This window comes from Garra rufa, chromosome 20 (assembly GCF_049309525.1).
Source record: "Garra rufa chromosome 20, GarRuf1.0, whole genome shotgun sequence".
In the NCBI taxonomy this organism is placed as follows: domain Eukaryota; kingdom Metazoa; phylum Chordata; class Actinopteri; order Cypriniformes; family Cyprinidae; genus Garra; species Garra rufa.
Genome location: NC_133380.1, coordinates 19,044,557 through 19,065,504, shown reverse-complemented (window position 1 = coordinate 19,065,504; position 20,948 = coordinate 19,044,557). Strand labels below are relative to the sequence as shown.

Sequence of the window (20,948 nt, the reverse complement as noted above, 5' to 3'; positions counted from 1 at the left end):
ACCGTCGTTAGTTCCATCTCCAGTCACAGCCACCACCTGTCTGGTTTCTCCAACTGTGCTGTCAATGATGCCTGAAAGACAAGAATACAGAAACTGCCTTAGGGTAAACCAAAATATATGTGAAACAGCGCTTACAATAATGGGAAAAGACACCAACTTTCCTCCAGTTGGTTTATGATCTCACCTTTAACCAGAGTGTGTTTGTCTGTTGGGGAGGAACGAGCTAGAACACGCAGTTTGGGCCAGACCTTATCAAGACGCTCTTGCTCAACCTAAATATAAAGTCAACACTGAAATAAGCACTTCACCTGTCGAATCAGACATCTGCAGATAAAGCTCTGCAGCTCTTTACCTCTCCTTTGTCATTGCGAATCTGCTGGTTGAAGTCTTTGCCCTCCATGCACAGGAAGTCCTCTCCAGGCTGCAGGATTCCACATTTGGTGGCGATGGCGCGGGCTGTGTTGATGTTGTCTCCGGTGACCATACGGACAGTGATGCCTGCTCGCTGACATTTAGAGATAGCCTCAGGAACCTGAACACCAGAGGAATAGAAGGACCATTATTTGGCTTGATACAAAGCATGCTGAGCAGCCTAACAACCACTGCCATATCTGGACTCAGCCACTCCAGTGTTGAATCTGGAGATAAATAGATTTGATAAATATAAAAAACTTAAATAAAGAGATAAAATACATATCAATGCTAAACAGTCTTGAAGGGCTTGGATCAAGCTATGTTAGAAAATCCATACCAGAGGATTTAGCAAGTACTCATCCAGTTCAATCATTTTTCCCACTTCGCACTAGCTGCATCTTTTAGAGCGTTTACTATATTAACATCTGACACTGCACATTTGAAAAAAAAAAAGGGGTTTTCTGTAATAAATCATATTTATTAGTTTTTATAACCCCCATGGAAAAGAGGTCCTCTGCATTTCACTGTCATTACAGACTGACTGAAAAGCAAGAAATTTCTTCCTCAGTGTCATTGCCGGCCTCAGATCAGTGAGAGATGAGGACATTCCCGTCACTCTTGGTGTTGCATCCTGTCAGCTCGTGGTATGTGTTAAGCAAAGGGGTACTGAGACTACTTAACACATGAAGGGGTTGGATCCAGAGGTTCTGTGTGTGTGTATGCTGGAGTCCTATGTAATTATCCCCACTCAGTCTTGCGATGAATCACACCACACCCGTAATTAGAACCAATAAGCTCATTTATTTATAGATAATTAAAAACCTCCCAGTGTTTCCATGGACAGAGATGCTGCACAAGTGATGCATGTGAAGAACATGTTGCATGATTCAGAGAAACTAGTGTATGCATTAATAAACTCTAGACTTGATTCTCGTCTTGCCTGCGATAGCAGAAATGTACTAAATAAGCTACAGATGGTTCTGATCATTAGTGCAAGAGAGTCATTTTCACTAGGACAAAAACATTCAGGCTCATCTTATATACATGGCTCCACGATTTCATTTCAAAGCTGTAAATGGGCTAGCGCCACTATCAGACCAATGCCTTATCATAATATTGCCCTCTGCATCAACTGAAAAACTATAAGACACAGGCTTTTTTTATCAGCTCAAAGCAGGTTTACTGTTGGAGAAGCACCTATGAAAGTCAAACAGACTCCAGTATTTAAGGCTGGGTTGAAACAGAGCGTCTGACCGTATTGTAAAATGGAAAGAGGATGACAATTGATTCAACAAGCAGCCACAGTAAATTTCCATGAATTCAAATTTCCAAGTTTTTTTTTTAGTTTATGATTTTAAAATATTTAAGATCACAGCAACTGGAAAGTTTATTTACTAAAGACATTTTCTTAACCTTTCAAGTTTTTGTTTAATTATTCTATGACTTCTTATGACTTATTTTTCATTGAAAAAAAAAATCCCCCAAAATTCCAGGCTAAAATTGACCAGCTATTCTTTTTATCCCTCTTGATCTGCTCATAATGATGCCAAGCTGGTATGCTTAACAGATAAAAATAACTGTCTAGTTGTGGACATATAGAAAAGATGATTTTTAATCACACTGTAGAAGGGAACACAGATAAAATAGATCGTACCACTTAAAAAAGCCTGCAGGAATCATTTTAACCTAAATATCATTCATGCGTTCCATTATAGAATTATATATGCCACCTCATTTGAGGGAGGCTGACGTCAATTCTGCACTGATCCAATATCATAATCAAAAACAGCACAATCACCTGTCATGCACTCATTTAACCACCTTCAAAGGAATTAGGTCAGTTTGTACCTCCATCAATGAGGCTATTCCTGTCCACACTTTCACATAGTGCTTGACATTCTGCAAATAATCCATCATCATCACATGATAATCACGGTCAATACATTTTCATTACATGAAATATGGCGGGTTGCCCCAGTCGCGACAAGCCGCCCCCTAATGCTTGTCATGTCTCATTATGAACGGAGGCCTGAAGTATATAAATCTCCAGCCCATGTGAAGTGTGTAATTTCTGCATTATAGACAAGCACGACACTATTAGCAAAGAGCAAACTGGATCATTTGTCTCACCTCAGGACGAACAGGGTCTTCAATGCCCACAACACAGATGCAGGTCAGGTCATTCAGAATGTCAGCTTCGTTGTCCCAGTCTGGCTCTGTTGTGAAGTCCCTCATGGCTACGCAAATGGTTCTTAACCCATCACAGGCCATTGGCTCGATCACTTTCCGCACCATCTCATCACGATCTTTGGCCTTGAAGATACGTTGCTGGCCTGAAGCATCAAGGATATGGGAACACCTGACAGAAAAGAGAGAAGTTTAATAATCACTACAAACTACATTTCATATTTTATACAAATCACATTTTATTGCAGGAGGAAGATGCAATAAAGGGGTCATATCATTCAAGAAAAGCTTCAGAACTTTTTCACAGTATATCAGACTCTCTAAACTGTAAAGCCTGCAGTTTTAAACTTTATGGAGCTTAATTGGCCGCTTCAAATATGTTTGATAAGGGTTGTAGCTAAACCAGAGATTGTCTTACTATAAGTAGATGAGAGGGTCTGTATTTCTTACTATTGGAGAAAGCATAACGGCTAACTTGGATCATGTGTCTAACCAATCGCATTACAGCCTTGTGCGACACTTAGTCGCAGTTTACTGATACCATAGGAATGGAGAAGTGCCATAAGTTGAATCCCACCTGTTGTGAAAAGTCAGCGACTTCTCTTATAAAACATTTTTTTTTCCAGAGTAAACTCTAAAACAGTTAAATCCAAAAGTATTGTTTAGTGTAAAACATGTTGAAGATTAGCAGATAAGCTGTCGATTAATAAAATAAGCCATTTCCTCTAAAAAGCTGTTTATTCAGCATAGTACAGCCTTTCCTCAATTGACATCCATTAAAAAAAATGGCCTCTGGTCTCCTTTCACACATACTGCCAGATCGCTTTTTTGGCTAATGGTTGCAGGCTCGCCTTCTAGTGGCTTTGGCTAAACTCTTCAGGATAGTGGGTCTCCAGAAAAGGTTTAAAAGACCTCTGCCTTAATATGATCCCTTTAAGAGCTTAAAAATTTGTTTGTTTAGCATACTTGCGCAGGACGATCTCAGAGGCGCCTTTGCTGTACATTCGGAAGCCGGGACCACTGCTGTTCTTTAGTACGGTACTCATGCTCTTCCGGGAGGAGTTGAATGTGTAAACCTTATAAAGTTTCTCCTCAGGAACCTCATCTCTAATAGGCTGATAGTCTCTCTTTAGGTCCAACACCAGACCAAGAAGGGCACACTCAGTCTTATTACCCACGTGCCTTGGCAGACCTCCCTCCTTCTCTGAAGGCTATGGGAATGAAAAATAAATTGTAAATAGCAGGCAGGAAAGATTAAAAAAAGAATACATTAGACATTGTCAATCAAAAAAAAGGCAGTTAATCAAATAGTTCAGTGTAGAATTTAAATTCCCGTATCATCCAAGATGTGTCTTTTTTTTTTTCTTCAGCTGTAAAGAAATTAAGGTTTTTGAGGGGAATATTCCAGGATTTTTCTCCATATAGTGGACTTCAATAGGGATCATTAAGTTGAAAGTTCCAAATTAGTTTGCTTGCAGCTTCAAAGGGCTCTGCACTATACCAGCTGAGGAATAAAGGTCTTATTTACCGAAAAGATCAGTAATTTTCTAAAAAAAAAAAAAAAAAAAAAACATTCTATACTTTCAAACCACAAATGATCTTGCACTAGCATCTTGCATTACGCGTGACATAGGCAGACGTCTTCCACTAAGACAAAAAGTGACCTTTCAGGCATGATTACGTAATGTGTGAAGTTGTGGAAACAGAGCTAGTGCAAGATGAGCATTTGTGGTTAAAAAGTATATACATTTTTATTTTATTTTTTGTAGAAAAAGTTTTTCGTTTTGCTAAAAAAAGACCCTTAGTTCTCAGCTGGAATCTCAGCTGGAATCTTGTAGGCCCCATGAAGCCGCATTGAAACTGCAATTTTTACCTTTAACATGTTGGTCCCCATTGGTCCTCCACTATATGGAGAAAAATTCTGAAATGTTTTCCTCAAAAACCTTAATTTATTTTCAACTGAAGAAAGACAGACATGAATATCTTGGATGACATGGGGGTTCTGGAGTGAACTAATCCTTTAATCACATATTTGATATTTTCTAAGACAAAATCCCCAAATAATAACAAATATTGTGGCAGACGACTGATGAAACACAATATATGGATATATAAACTTTGAATTTTATTTTTTATATTATCAGTTTTCATTTTAACTTTTAATTTTATAATTTTATCAATTTTTATAAATGTCGTGCCTTCGTCATTTGCATTGTTTGATTTTTTTTTTTTTTTGCATCTTGTGCAATGTGGACCATGTTTCAGACAGCACACTAAGTAGTTCAATTACAAATAGATTTTGTGCTGTCTGCTCTCAGTGTGTTTTGTTTTGGTTGGGGCTGACTGTGAGCTTCTAATTTGACAAGCTTATAATTAATGAATAAACAGAAAACAAAACAGATCATTCACATTCATCTGTATCTCATCTGTGTACGGCTAATTCTTACCAGGATCTTGGTAGTGTAGGCTGAGTTAATGGAGATGCTGTTCACCAGTATCTCCAGAGTCTCTGAATTAATGGCGTCTGGTTCAGGAATGCTTTTATAGTGTGTGTCACCTATGTAGGTCTGCACCACCGTCATGCGATTCATAGTCAGCGTTCCAGTTTTGTCAGAGCAGATGGCAGTGGCATTACCCATGGTCTCACAGGCATCCAGGTGTCTCACCAGGTTGTTGTCTTTCATCATTTTCTGTTGAGGAAAAAAATAATTAATGTGGTTATACTTGGGGAAAGGAGTGTGCTTTAGCATTCAAACAGTGATTAGCACTAATATAAAGAATCAAGCAACATTTCCGGACTTGCATCCACATGAACACTCAAGACGTAACCCAGAGGCTCTCACCTTGACGGAATAAGCCAGGGAGATAGTGACAGCTAGAGGCAACCCCTCAGGCACGGCTACAACCAGCACAGTCACGCCAATAATGAAAAACTTGACAAAGTACTGAATGTAGACCGGAGTGCACTCTGCCGTCCACTCACGGCCCTGGACGCCAAACGTATCAATGACAAAGTACAGGATGAGGATGATGACGGTCACCGCAGACATGATGAGACCTGCCGGAGGAGAGGGAGTTTCAAAACCAATACGGGAAAACAAGTGGAAAACAAAGCCTTCTGACTTTTGTTCATAACAGCACCAGCTGCGGTCTGATGTGCTCCATCTGAATGTTATTTGATTGGGTAACTGTAGGAAGTAGGATAATTAGGTGGAACACAGCCCAAAGGGACAAGCCTGTTTCCATACTGGGTGACACTGTTTCTTTAAGCAGTAAGTAAAACAAACCTTGGGAACCAATTTACAGAAAGGACGTCTGAAGAAAATCATGTGCTTTTGTACAAATGAACACATGGCTAATTAGTATAAATATTGTGCTTTAAAGCTGCACTTTGCTTGCTATGACAAATATGGCAGTTATCTGCTCGGCTGAAACATGTTTTCCAAATTTCTGCTGAAAAGCAGCTTAAGAGCACCTTTTAAACTAAATACATAAGGCTTCTAACTTTTTAAACCATATTAAATATGTCAACACGTATTAGGAGGAATCATTTCAAGCTAACAGCTGTCAAGTAGATTCAAAATGTGAATCAATGTCAAATGTGAATCAGAGTTTTAAAGGGAACTAATCCACAGACTCAAACCTATTAACTCCCACAACATTTTTTAGACTGTTTAAAGCAAAGTTGATAAAACATGTTTTTACTCTCTTGATGAATCACAAAATGGGTGTAATGAGACATTTTTCTTAATCAACTAAACTTCACACAATAAAAACTGTGTACAAGTGATATATGGGCATTTTAAAGATGGTATACAAGTTTCAAGTGATAACACGTTATCTGGATTATGCAACCAGATTCCAAAAATTAAATTACATTTTAAAATCCTTGTAATCAGACTACAGTCCTCTTTCATCTTTTAAATTTTCCTTTCTAAAATAGCCTACTACTTTTACACATTCAGAAACTCTTCTTTCTTTAAGGTTTAAGAAGTCTTTCAATATTGCATCAACTACTGATGAACACAATGATTTTTATTTGAATTATTATAATGAATTATGTTTGGAAGGTTTTTGCCTTTCAAACACATCAAAACTTAACATTCACTAACTTTTTTGTCACCTGATCTTCTTTTACTTAATATATTTAGTTGAAAAACCTTTGAGATTTTCAAATAAATATTTTAATAAATAAGTATCGTTTGCATGTTCATGGTTCTCTGACGTTAGTTATGGTCACATGACATGCAGGTAAACAAAATATTTCTTTGTTTGGCAATTTTTGTTAAATTATTCATTTTCATTTAAATTTTTAGGATTTAATTTGTCATTCGTTTAAACTCAAAAACCACCTGTAGTTCCTTTACAAACACCAGTTTGTGAAACCTTGGTCTAATATGTGACCCTGGACCACAAAACCAGTCTTAAGTCGCTGGGGTATATTTGTAGCAATAGCCAAAAATACATTGCATGGGTCAAAATTTTTTGTTTCTCTTTTATGCCAAAAATCATTAAGAAATTAAGTAAAGTTCATGTTCCATGAAGATTTTTTGTAAAATTCCAACTGTAAACATATCAAAACGTAATTTTTGATTTGTAATATGCATTGTTAAGAACCTAATTTGGAGAACTTTAAAGGTGATTTTCTCAGTCTTTTTGATTTTTTTGCATCCTCAGATTTCTGATTTCAAATAGATGTATCTCAGCCAAATATTGTCCTATCCTAACAAACCATACATCAATTGAAAGCTTATTTATTGAGCTTTCATATGATGTATAAATCTCAGTTTTGTCAAATTTAACCTTATGACTGGTTTTGTGGTCCAGGGTCACATATAATGTTTAATGCACTTTATGTTGTTAATAACAACAAATGGAATTTATTTTCTTACTCTTTGTATTTTTATGTAAATATGGTACAAGGTCAATGTGATAAACGAGTTAGGTCAAAAGTAATCTAAAAGTAATCAAAAAGTAGTCCGGTTATATTACCTAAAATGCGTAATGTAATTGATTTGATTACATTACTAATTATAATTTTTGTCATGTAATTTACATATACATTTATTTAATCCAAAGCGATTTACAATTGAGGAATACAACCGATTCATCATAAAGACACAAATATTAGTACAAACTAGAATTTGGAATCAGTAACGGATTACAATTTGTATTAAATATTTATCGGGTACACTTGATGTACACTTGTGATGTTTTCTAACCTGCTTTTCCGATCTGAACAGCTAGCCTGGTCAGCTTGCCCTGCAGGACAGATTTTTCCTTCTTGGTGACGTTGACCTTCTTTTTCTCCTTTTCTTCTTTCTCCTCCTTCTCCTCGGACTCCGCACCTTCCTCGCTCTTCAGTGGTTGGATCTCCAGAGCAATGCCATCCTGGGTCTTAGCTGTGGAGGTTGATTTAAGGAGTGGTTATGGGAACAAGGGATGAAACATGCCAAAAAAGAATGGAGGGAGATGAGAGGTGGGGGGAATGGGGAAAAGGGGAAGAGAATGGGCAATTCAGTAACAGCTAGAGGGCAAGTCATACAGTGGGTTCCCAGAGAATTATACAGAAGAACCATACCAGAAGCACTTGTTTAATGTTAGTTGATTTTGCTTGAGTGAATCTGGGATGGTAAAGAGAAAACTCTAAATTTACAGAGCCATTCCCCAGCAGGTTAAAACAGGCATGGAGAATAGAGTAGGAGATCCAAGCAGCACACAAGACATTTCAATAAAATTTCAACCCTACATTAGCACTGGAGAACAAGCTATATAAACTACTAGGTGTGTAAACGTAAAACAAAAATATGTAATGTATCTACTTTTTTGAATTATCTTAAATTAGCAAAAAATCTCTTTTCTGGCTTGAGGAATGTTTTATTAGCTGATTAGTCGAAATTAAATTTGCCTTTATTTCTCTTACCGTTGTTTTACTGTGTTATAGTTGCATCTGTTGGCATTCAATTCACTTTTAAAGCAGCTTATTGAATTAACTGCGCCAAACTGGAATAGACATAAGGGAATAATACATTTACCAAAAAAAAAAATAAAAAAAAATAAAAAGGACATTATCAAGGCAAACCAGCTGCTAGTTAAAAAAACATTGGGAACTTTGATAGTTTTAATTCAATTATGCTACTTGCAGGGATAAAATGACATATTATATTACCCAATTTCCCACTGAAATAGAAACTTAATGGAGTCGAAGATCCAATTCGGCCACTTTGCTGTGGACAGACATTGATCCCTCACCCCCAATTCCCATTAAGTATCCATTTTAAAAGATACAAAGAGGCCAAGTCGTTTCATTTTGCAGTTAGCCTATGTATCATGTCAAACATGCTGTGCAACAGGCTGAAACTCTGCAGTGGTGGAGTTTGAGAAACAGTCCAAGAGCCTACCTGACCACCAGTCACAACAAACAACTGACCAGAACTGACAGAGCTGACCAGAACGACCACAGATGAATCGGGGGTTGATGGACGGACTGACTGTCTGACTGACAACACGAACAGAGGCACGCACGACGAACAAGAGAGTGATTTACAAACAACTTAAAAACAGAAAAACGGTCCAAACAGCCAGATATACATCCACCACGAGAAAAACAAGGACCAAGAGGAAGACGATAAAGATCAGAGAGATTCTGGTTTATTTGTCCGCTCCCAAAAGAGAGAGTGCGGCACCAGAGAAAGAGGGTAAAGGAGAAAGTAAAGGTCAAATTTTGACCAAGAGAAGAGTGTACAAGACAGCATGAAGTCCTGAGCCACACCCTAGAAAGAAGCAACAGTGAGAAAAACAAAGAGCTAAAGTAAAGAAACAGACAAAAACAACAATCCACAGCCGGTCCATTTTGCAAAGGGTGCAACTCCCACGTAAGCCACGCCCCTAAGCATTACATTCACCTCATAAACCATCGATGAAGCTGCGAACGCATTGTACTGGGCAATGTGCCTCTGCACAAAAGCTCATGGATGCACATGAACAAGTCAACATGAGACCCTGTTCGTAACACACTGTTCTTACTATATATTTCGGAGACAAACAGTGATTAAAGAAAGAGTTTGACTTTCTTTTTAACCATCAGGAATTGATTAGAATGTGCAAAGTGGGAGCAAGACCTGAACATGATTAAATCTTGAATATCTTTTTGGCTAACACTTTAAGACCACGGAAGACATCGTGTTCACATACTCTGTGTTAAACCAATACCAGCTTGTGAAAGTGTTTGTGTGCTTGCGACCAAGGGAAAAAGGAAGGAGATCTGTGCAGACAAAATGAGCAGTTCTGTCTAAAGCAGATGCTCAGTCCCCGAGCGCTACAGGGGTGGGGCTGGGGAGGGGTTGTAGGGGTCAGCCAGGGCAGAGTGGGCACACTCTGAAACACAGTACTAATGCTCACAGATGACCCGGCCAAGCACACAGAGATAGCTTGCCTTCTGAAAAGGAGAGACATCTAAATGTCACATTAGTGAAAAATTTGATCTACAGAGGAAATGCAATCGTTAGAGTCGCCAATGTTAACTGAAAAGTTTAGGAACAGTACGATTTTTAATGCTTTTAAAAGACGACTTTTCTGCTCATCAAGGCTCAGTGTATTTGATTAAAAATACAGAAAAAACAGCAATATTGTGAAATATTATTGCAATTTAAAATAACTGTTTTCTATTTTAATATACTTTAAACTAGAATTTATTCCTGTGATGCAAAGCTACATTTTCAGCATCATTACTCCAGTCTTCAGTGTTACATGATCCTTCAGAAATCATTCTAATATTTTTTGAAACTTGTGATACTTTTTCAAGACTCTTTGAGGAATAAAATGTTAAAAAGAACAGTATTTAGTTAAAAGAGAAATCTTTTGTAACAATATACACTACCCTTCAAACATTTGGGGTCAGTACATTTATAGTCTTTTTTTTTTTTTTTGGTAAAGACCTATATTGTTTGTAAAGATTTCTATTTAACCCTTAAATGCATACCTTGGGTCTTTAGCAACCCGGGACATCAGTCATTACCTTCTCCTTCCTTCATTTTTTCAACTTTCTTAGTATTCCTTAATGTATTAATTATAAACAATATAACAAGGGAAAAAAACTACAAAAAATAAAAGAATAGTTGTTTTCCGATTATTTTTTTTGTAAAAAGAGTTTATAAGGTAAAATCATCTGCTCAAATTGAATCCTTCTAAGTTTCAAAAGGTAACAAAATGTGCTTCATTTTCTTCTTTTGCTTTAAAAATTCTTAAAAATTTAAGAATGACACAAAAATATAAAAATAATAGATGAATCGCTATTATTTAAAATCAACTGACAAACTGCGGACTTGCAAAGTCTTCTGGCTGCTTAGTGCCGTTTCCAGCAGGTGAGAGTTGCACCCTTTGATAGGTAAAGCGAGGCGAGAAGCTCCCCCGGGCTCAGCAGGAAGGGGTAAGCAACAGCGTGAAAGACAGCGAGAGAAAGTGAGCAAGTGAGTGAGTGTGACTGACACGAGACTCCGAGACTTGCTGCTGAATGGGGAGGGAAGGGAAGGGGGAGAGGGGAGAGGGAGTGGGTAAGGTTACCTTTGTTGCGATTTTCAGGGGGTCCTTGTTTTTTACCTGTTTCAAACGAGAGAGAGAGGGCGGAGGGCTGATATAACATGGCTCAAAAGTAAATAAACCAAAGACAGAAGAAGAAAAGAAAGAAACACAACAACAAAAGAATAAAAACTAGATAAGTAACACTACATTACATGAGTATATGTGGGATTGGATGTGTCATCTATAGAAAAAGACAAGGACTGGAAAGAGGCTTTATGCAGGGCACACTGACGGCTCGGTCATTGTTTTTGACTGTGGCACACGGCTGATAAAACCTCATTACGATTTAGCGCTTTCAGAAATTTCCTATTTCTGTTCACTTGCATCACGAACTATGATAATGCCAACAGGGTTTGGCTCAAACCAAAAAGCAGTTCTCTCAATTTTCATTGGGAAACACGTTCGACAGAAAGATATTTTTGGAACATGAGCGAAAGGGGAAAATTACAGCAATTATCTAACTAAAAGACAATGACTGTATTGTCATTATAACAAAAATCTAAATATTCAGTTTTAGAGATGCTCTTTTAGCTTTTAAGGCAGTGAGAGAGCAAACCATTTAGACCAGTGTGACTGCTGAATTAGGTGGCGACCCAACAAACAGGAACACCTTTTTTTTCTTTTTTTTTTGGACATAGCCTGGAGGAACATACTGCATGGTAAATTGGAGATTGAATAACACGACAGGTCCGATGTTTACAAAAGCTTTTTTTTTTAAATTAATGATACATTTAGTCAATTAGAAATAACTAGCTCAGATTTATCTTGAGCTAACAGAAAAACGTAGAAAAACAAAACCAAATAAAATCAAGATAAAAGTGTTAGTACAACGGAAAGTGATTTAAGGGACATTGTACGTCTCCACTGACATACTGTGATAGTTCCCCAAATAAATGGCAAATTTAAACCTTGGCAAAGGGTTTCAGAGGAGGGGTTGTTTTGGGGGACGACGACAATTCAGCAAAATCATGGAAATAGCTCTTACCTCTGGCAGGCTGATAGTATGCAACCTCCCAACTAGAGAGGTAGACTGGTTTACTTACTCAAAGAGAGAGGGAGTTATCCAAACGAGAGTGAACATTTCTCACCTTTCTTCACCTTCTTCTCCTCATCCTCACTGCCAGCGCCCAAGAGGGTGAAAATGATTCCAGTCTGAGAATTCAGGCCCACGGCAGTGACCACCATTCGGCCAGATCCCTCCATTACATGAGTTCCTGATAGAAAGGAGAAGGAACGCCTTCACAACACCAGTTGATACCAGTCAACAGTCAATACCTAAATCAGTGAAATTTCATTATTCTTAATAGTAATTTCAATATCACAGCAAAAACTAGTTTTTTTTTTTTTTCAATGCTAAATATTAACAAACATTTAAGGGGTCATATGATGCGGTTTCTTGTTTTCCTTTGTCTACAATCGTAGTTTGTGCTATGATCGCAAATGCAGACATGGTGTTACGTTTACGCGGTGCAACGCAACGCATAAAAAGACAGTGCGAGTCATTATAATCAGTAGTTATGTCCCCACTGGATGCAACAAACGCCTCATTTATAATGGGTTTTATTGTTTCTGTCTCGTCGCGCCAAGAAACGGCATGTAAAGGGTGTAACATTTCCGTCACACACTTGAGGTATTCGTCCAATCACAACGCACCGGATAGCTGGTCAATCAGAGAACACCTTGGTTTCCATCAATGAGTTTTGTAAAAATCAAAGCGTTTCAGAAAGGCGGGGCAGAGAGGAGCAACAATAATGTACCGTATGTGGAAAATAATGTTTTTTAACCTCAAACTGCATAAACGCATTGCATTACAACAAATACACAAAATAATGCTCTTTTTAGCAACATCATATGACCCTGTTAACTAAATAATCTACTTATTAATACTGATAAAAATAACAGTTTAATTGCAACAGCCTTCAAATCTTTTTCAATTACATAATTAAACAAGGGTGTTTTTTCTATCCACCTTTTTCTTTAACACTGAAGTAAGCCTATGGGTGAGACTTCCAGTTCATTATCTGCTATAGGGAAATGATGAAAAGAACAACAACGTGCAGAAAACGGTAAAAATTTTTGCACTACAAACCAGTATGTTCATAATTAAGATAATACATTAAAATAATATTGTAAGATGCAATCTGCAATATCAAGCAGCAAAACAAGCTGTTTTGTACAGCTAAAATAGCTGGAAATGGATGAGACCGGAAGCCTGACCCATAAAATGTGCCTGCAACTACTCTTACATTAAGGAAAAAGGTGGATATAATTAAGTCAATGATAAAGCCAATTAAACTCTATGAGTGGGGTTCATAAACTGTGTTACTTCTAAATTATAAAATAAAAAAACTTTGACAGTTGTATGTTGTAGACTAGTTAGGTAGCTAAAGTTAAGTATTAAGTCTGATATCATGAGTCACCATTTCCGGGTGCAAATGTTCTTTCAAATCCTAAAAGCAAACAAACGAACAATGCTAATATACATTCACATTGTGCTATGTAGTACTACTGAGAAAGCATGATCCTGACCATTATCTCCATACCTGAAACATCAGTTGGCTAGAGAGTTAATATTTTCTGATCCATTAAAACATTGCTGTTTGGGATACCGTGAGCCTGGAGACTGTACTGTAGTGTAAACCATGAGTTTTTAAAAGCTCAGCCTAAAGATGTGCTAGAAATGAGTAGTGCTCATTAACAGCAGCTGTTGAGAGAGTATTCCTATTTAAGATGAAGTACAGTCTTGGACCCGGAAATACTATTATCAGAAGGTAGATGCATCACATTTTAACAAGCGGGCTATGTGCTTGGGAAAGGCACTTAACACCAAGGCTGCTCCAGAGGGATTGTTTCTGTAGTGTACTGTAAGTCGCTTTGGATAAAAGCATGTGCTAAACGACTGCTTACGTTCTAAATGACAGTACTTCAAACAAAAGCAAAGCGGCTGAGTGGTTTCTAGAAAGAGTAGGGCCTTCATGTCAATTCCATTGAAGTGGGGTCCAAAATTATTTAATATAATTTTAAAATTATGAGTGAATATAACCAAAATAATAACAGGAGAACATACATGTTTAATAACTGTTATAATAAAATATACATTTTGATATTTGTTTTCTCTTTTAAATAGTTATTTCATCTTCGGAGCACAAATTAAGATATTTTTTTATTTTTCCAGTCTCGGATTTCATTAAGAATATCTTCATTTGTGTTCCAAAGATGAATAAAGGTCTTACAGGTTTGAAACGAAATGAGGTTAAGTAATTAATGACATAATTTTAATATTTGAATAAACTATGCTCTTTATGACATCTAGAGTTGGGTACGGTTCACATTTTAACTGGTATGGTACCGGTATCAGTACCTGAAATTTCCTCTTTCTTAAAATCCTAATACTTTGATTGTGTTTTTTTGCAGTCTACACAAGAAGTTAACAAAGGGATGTACCCAAGGGAAAAAAAGACAATCTATCTCACCGGACAGGAGCATGGGGTCCTTCTCCAGCGATTTGCGGACCTGATCAGACTCCCCAGTCAGAGAGCTTTCATCAATTTTCAGGTCATTACCCTGGATCAAGATACCATCAGCTGGAAGAAGGTCACCTGATGGAAAAGAACATGGGGTGGTGAATGACTGTGGGATGACTTTGAGAGAGAGAGAGAAGAGGAGATACAGAGAAACACACATTCAGCAATTCAGCAAGAGAGAAGAGGAGCAGAGGCTGATTTGGCGACCATGACGACAGATCTCTCCTGTGGCTCTTGGACACCCCACGCGTCGCCCACATTGCAGGCACCATGAGCAGCAGCGCAGTGACTCACGCAAGCCGGTAAGCATGAGTCATGAGCCATGCTTTGTGTCTCAGAGAAGACTGGCAGTCACATATGATCCATCAAAACCGCTGGTGAATTCAGTGAGGAACTCGCCTCTGAGGTTTAATAAAAAGGCAAAGGGTTCTAGGGGGAAAACTATGCTTTATAAATGCCACAGCACTCATAAAACACAAATATGGCAGAGATCACTGGATATTGTGATGTGTCACATCTAGTTCCGTCACAATGTGGAGATAAAATCAATAGGTTTACGCCATATTTCTCAGACGTGCACTCTCACCGTATTTGATTTGCGCAATATCTCCCACAACGATTTCAGCCACCGGGATCTGGATGACCTGACTCTTGCGGATGACTGTGAACTTCTGTTCCAGCTCGATGCGGCTTTGCAGCCCACGGAACTGCTTTTCTTTACTCCAATCGTTGAAGGCAGTCACCAGCACCACGATAATGACCGAGAACAAGATGGCAGCACCTTCGATCCAGCCCGCCTGGGCCTCGCCCTCATCCTCAACACCCCCGGATGCTAGGCCGCAGTCTGGAATTACATAAAAACACCAAGTGAAAATCAAATCACTTACAACGTCCTGCTCAAAAAAAAAAAAAAAATCTGTATCTTGCCAATCTAAACTAAACGTAACCTTTAAACAGGTTCATACAACCTTTAGAGACCATTAAGGGTCCAAGCAATAACAACAGCAGCTGCACGCTCATGTTTTTATCACAGTCTCCTCTTTGGAAAGTTTCCTCCTGCCAGAAACATGTTTTATCGCAGATTTACACTTCATTGACCTAATTTCCTCCTGGAGAACTTGATGACTGTCTAAGGTCATCCTTGTGGTTTGAGCCATATGGGAAATAGGAAGAGCCCGCAGTTGCAGCCAAATTCAAGTTCTCCGGCACTCAGAGCGGTGCTTTTGAACAAAAGTCCCAAATGAGGCTGTTATTAAAATATAAGATGCCAAAATGTTGAGTCACTAATAAAGCCGGAATCAAAAGGAAAAACATTACACTGCTTTCTGGATAGTTACAGAAAGGGCCGAAGCCTTTCTTAGATCAGCTTCTGATCCAAAGCTTCTTAAACCCAACCAAGACTATTCAAAAGAAAAGTCTGGGATCAAAAAGTTTAGGATTAGAAAGTTTTTTTGTCTCAAAGAAATACTTCTTAATCTAGGATACATTACATATATTATGAGTAGCATTTATAAATGTATTCTGTTTCAGTTCATGTCAACTATATTCATCACAGCATAATTATTTCCAACACTGACAGTAATAATAAATGCTTCCTGAGCACTAAAACATATTATAATCATTTCTAAGGGCTTGTGTGGCGCTGAAGACTGGAGAGAATTTAGCTTTGACACCACAGGAATAAATTATATTTTGAAACATAATTATTAAAATTAAAACTATTTAATTTATAACAACAATATATTGTGTTATTGCTATGTGAACTGTATTTTGGATTAAATAAGTGATTTTGGTAAGCATAAGATTTTTCAAAACCAAATTCAAATTTCAGTCAAGTTTAATTGGTTTTAACAATGTTTTAATAGTTAAAGGTTAGTGTTGAATGTCATTTTTTAAATTTCTGTTTTAATAATAATAATAATAATAATAATAATAATAATAGTTAGCAATAATTTCAGGAACCAGCAGAACATTGGCACTAAAGCAAGGAACACTGTTATGGAAAGAAACTGCATCTGTATGGAAACTAAAACAACATATTAGCATCTGCTACTTGTTGAAGAACCAAATCAGCACCAGACTTCGAACTTTGGAAATTTACTTGGTCTGGTACCACAGGAAGAGTGTTCTGCAGTTTCCTACCAGTCATTATGAAGTTAAATAAACAAGTATTTCTAGATCTTCAAATATTTTGAAACACATTTTTTTTATTTGTACGTCTAACATATTTGTATGATTAAAAAGGTACATTTTTTGCGTATTTTTATTTACTTTGCATTAATGATTTCAGTTTATTTTGACATCTAAATAATCCAAACAATATCTAAAACAGATTTACACTACCAGCCAAAAGTTTTTGAACAGTAAGAAATGATTACTACTTTTATTTAGCAAGGATGCTTTAAATTGATCAAAAGTGATGATAAAAACATTTATAATATTATAAAAGATTTCTATTTCAGATAAATCTTGTTCTTCTGAACTTTCTATTCATCAAAGAAACCTGAAAACAATTCTGAAAAACATTCTGTTGAATATTTTTAACATAAAAATATTAAATGGTTTTTGAGCAGAAAATTAGAATATTAGAATGGTTTCTAAATGATGATATGACTGAAGTAATGGTGCAAAAAAATTCAGCTTTAAAATCGCAGGAATAAATTACATTTTAAAATACATTCAAACAGAAAACAAGTTATTTTAAATAGTAAAAATTTCAAAATTTTAGTTATTGCTCTACTTTGGATCAAATAAATGCAGGCTTGGTGAACAAAAGAGACCGCTTTAAAAAAACATTACAAATCTTACTGTTCAAAAACCTTTGACTGGTAGTGTATTAAAAAAACTCTTTAAAGCTACTTACTGTCGTTGCTTTCTCCTGAAGGGTGGTAGAAGGACAGACCGAGAGAAATAATGGCAGCCACCTCCAGAATAATGAGGGTGACATCCTGCAGGGCCTCCCATACCAACTGCAGAAAGGTCTTGGGCTTCTTGGGCGGGATAAAGTTTTTACCAAACGACGTGTGACGCTTTTCCAAATCAGCAGGGTTACCAGAGAGGCCTGCAAAATATACAAACAGCATTTATTATTTTTAGCATAGTTTTGACTGAACTATACCAGTCCCTGTAAACAAACAGAATTAATAGTTATACAGCAGGTCAACATCTCTATGCTAATGAACTATTACTGAACACAAGGCTCATTGCTTTATGTACACTGGTTCATCATTATAACATAAAATTAGCTCTCTGATACCTTCAAAAGAAGCATTTTAAATCAGAGATTAGACTTTACATACTTGAAACAAGAAGTCATTTTAACCGACATGATAAAAGCAGTCAGATATTTCTGCATTTCAGGTGGATTATCATGGATATGTGTGTCAAGGTTTATAGGAGCAGCGGAACAATTAATCAGTGTTGAGAGCCAGGAGTGCTTGTAGCCGATAAGCCCAGAATATTGAATGAGTTTTAGCCTTTGCTTTAATCAACCAGAAACTAGTACATGGGGTTTGGGAGGGTTTAGGCAAAATAGAAATTTCTTTAAATGGATTTCGCACAGAAACCATTTTGAAACAAGGTTAGTCATTTTTCCTCTTTTATCTGTCCCCAACTTGTGATTTCTTCCCCCCACTTAGTTAAAAAAAAAAGTGTGTGCTGCCAAGATATCCCTTGCTCACAATCAATCCTCATTCACAAATCGCAGACAGATCAGATATGATGGACTGCTTTCTGCCAGCAGCAGGTCTTTGAAAAAACACTGAATCTTGTCAGTATCGCTAAATAAATTATTATGCAACAGAGGAACATGGGAAAAGGCGAGAGCGTGTGTGCATTATTCCTCAGAGACGCAGCTGTCGACTGACCGGCCTGTTGATGACTGACACTGCAGCAAGGCTTCCAGGGGGATGGAGAACAGAAAGCTAGCAGCTGAGATTTTAGATAAGAACCACAGGATAGATACAATAAGAGCTTGGCCATGTGGAGGATGATCCTTATTGACTTAATCATTAAAGGGATACTTCACCCAAAACTACAAAATACTGTCACTTACTCACCCTCATGTTGTTCCAAACCTGTGTGACTATTTTTTATGATATGATATTTTAAAAATGTCTGGTTTTGTCCATACTATAAAAGTCCATCTGTTGTTTTAGACCACATTTTTCTCATGGACTTCAATGGGAACAGGTTGAAGGTCCAAATTGCAGTTTGAATGCAGCTTCAAATGGCTCTACACGATCCCAGCCAAGAAATAAAGGTCTTATCTAGCGAAACAATAGGTCATTTTATAACAGAATAAAAATGTACATACTTTTTAACCAGAAAAGCTTGTCTTGCACTAGGTCTGAATCCACGACTTGCATAATAGATAAAATAATTAAATATATATTTAGCCTAATTTTAATTTAAAATTTATTTCTACATTTCATCAGAAGTTGCTTCTTCACCAGTATTTATTTTACCTCATACTATGTACAGATTTATATAACTGGCTTTTTTGATCAATTAGAGGCTAAATAAACACCAAAGAGTTTAGATATACACTCACCCAGTCTACGTTATGAAAACTGGAGCTGGTGTAACAAAAAGCTACCCTCAACAGAGAAATTCCTGATAGTACTTCCAAGAATTCCAAGTTGCATTAATGTTTCTCTTTTAAAACAACGGCAAAAAAAAAGACTTACTGCCACACAGAGGTTGCGTAAGTAATATTACAATCAGCAAGCACAATCGCAAACATTAAAAGTAGAGATCCATGACAGAACACAGAAACACTGGCTAAATGACACTTTCATTTAAGCAGAATATCTCATGTGACCCTGGACCACAAAACCAGTCATAAGGGTACATATTTTTGAAATTGAGATTTATACATCATCTGAAAGCTGAGTAAATAAGCATTCCATTGAAAATCTGGAATCTGAGGGTGCAAAAAAAAATAAATCTAAATATTGAGAAAATTGCCTTTAAAGCTGTTCAAATGAAGTTCTTAGTCATGCATATTACTAATCAAAAAATAAGCTTTAATATACTTATAGTAGGAAATATACAAAATATTTTCATGGAACATGATCTTTACTTAATATCCTAATGATTTTTGGCATAAAAGAAAAATCGATAATTTTGTCCCATACAATGTATTTTTGGTCATTTCTACAAATATACCCATGCCATTTAAGACTAGTTTTGTGGACCAGGGTCACAAATGGAGATCGCTGAACTCGAGCACTATGTGTTTTCAAATCATGGCGCTTCCGCAGAGAGAGCACATTTGTATGGTTGCCAGATTGCACAAAGCAAAACGCAGGACAGAATATGTATCAGTATAACAGAAAAGCTCTGATTGGGGAATTGGAGCTCTTGATACTTGGCAACCGCAAACATTAACGCTCACATAATGTCTTGTACAGCAGTCTGAATTGTTTTGGCTCCACTTTTTCAACAAAAAAAAAAAAAAGGTTTTGGTATTATAATAAAAGATTTGTTCTTATCTTTCTCAACAACATTGCATGTTGATACACAGTTATCGTTTAATGACCTTACAAGTTTCGTCATCTCATTTTAGTCGGGGGACAACGTTATTGACTAACCTTTTTTTGACATAGATTTCATTAATAAAATTAACACTATGTATACTAACCCGTGTTTAAAAAGTGAATGTGCAAAGAAAGTCAAAGGCCCTTTACAAAAAAGGTAAAACAAAAACTTTTGGAGTTAGATGAGAAAATGAGATGGAGTTTTTCAGCCTACCCGATCTTTTTGAACCAAACTACACAGATGAAAAATTAATGACACATGAACTTTCCAACATGACTATGTAATGCGGAAGTTTCAGGCGTGCATTGCAGAGCTAGTGCAAGACAAGCACTTGTGGTTCAAAAGCATAGAATAAGACTCAGCTTATTCCACGGCTGGGATCATTTAGAGCCCTTTGAAACTGCACTGAAGCTGCAATTTGGACTTTCAACCCACTGGCCACCACTGAAGTCCATTATATAGAAAAATATCATGGAATGTTTTCCTCAAAAACCTATATGTCTTTTCAACTGAAGAAAAGAAAGACATGAACATCTTGGATGACATGAGGGTAAGTTATCATGAAATTTTAATACAGGAGTTCTCGCTCAAAATCAGCCCCCTCAAAAAGTAAAGACAGCCTGCAGATTGTGTCTGGTCTTGCTCATAAGCAACGTTGTGACAAAATATTTCTCTATCAGCGGGGTCCTGTTTGGTAATCGA

At 37.0% G+C, this 20,948-nt stretch overlaps 1 protein-coding gene across 1 annotated transcript in view; it reads right to left on the bottom strand.

Moving 5' to 3' along the window:
- The window catches only part of atp2b4 (ATPase plasma membrane Ca2+ transporting 4), a 117,725-nt gene that overhangs the window by 32,317 nt on the left and 64,460 nt on the right, over positions 1-20,948 (bottom strand). The window contains exons 3-15 of the mRNA XM_073825501.1: positions 17,569-17,766; positions 15,292-15,549; positions 14,655-14,780; positions 12,270-12,395; positions 11,164-11,199; positions 7,824-8,003; positions 5,445-5,659; positions 5,049-5,291; positions 3,568-3,812; positions 2,545-2,773; positions 353-532; positions 185-272; positions 3-71 (exon numbers count right to left, since the gene is read on the bottom strand). Coding sequence (XP_073681602.1) covers positions 3-71; positions 185-272; positions 353-532; positions 2,545-2,773; positions 3,568-3,812; positions 5,049-5,291; positions 5,445-5,659; positions 7,824-8,003; positions 11,164-11,199; positions 12,270-12,395; positions 14,655-14,780; positions 15,292-15,549; positions 17,569-17,766 — 2,193 coding nt within the window. The remainder of the gene's footprint in view (positions 1-2; positions 72-184; positions 273-352; positions 533-2,544; positions 2,774-3,567; positions 3,813-5,048; positions 5,292-5,444; positions 5,660-7,823; positions 8,004-11,163; positions 11,200-12,269; positions 12,396-14,654; positions 14,781-15,291; positions 15,550-17,568; positions 17,767-20,948) is intronic.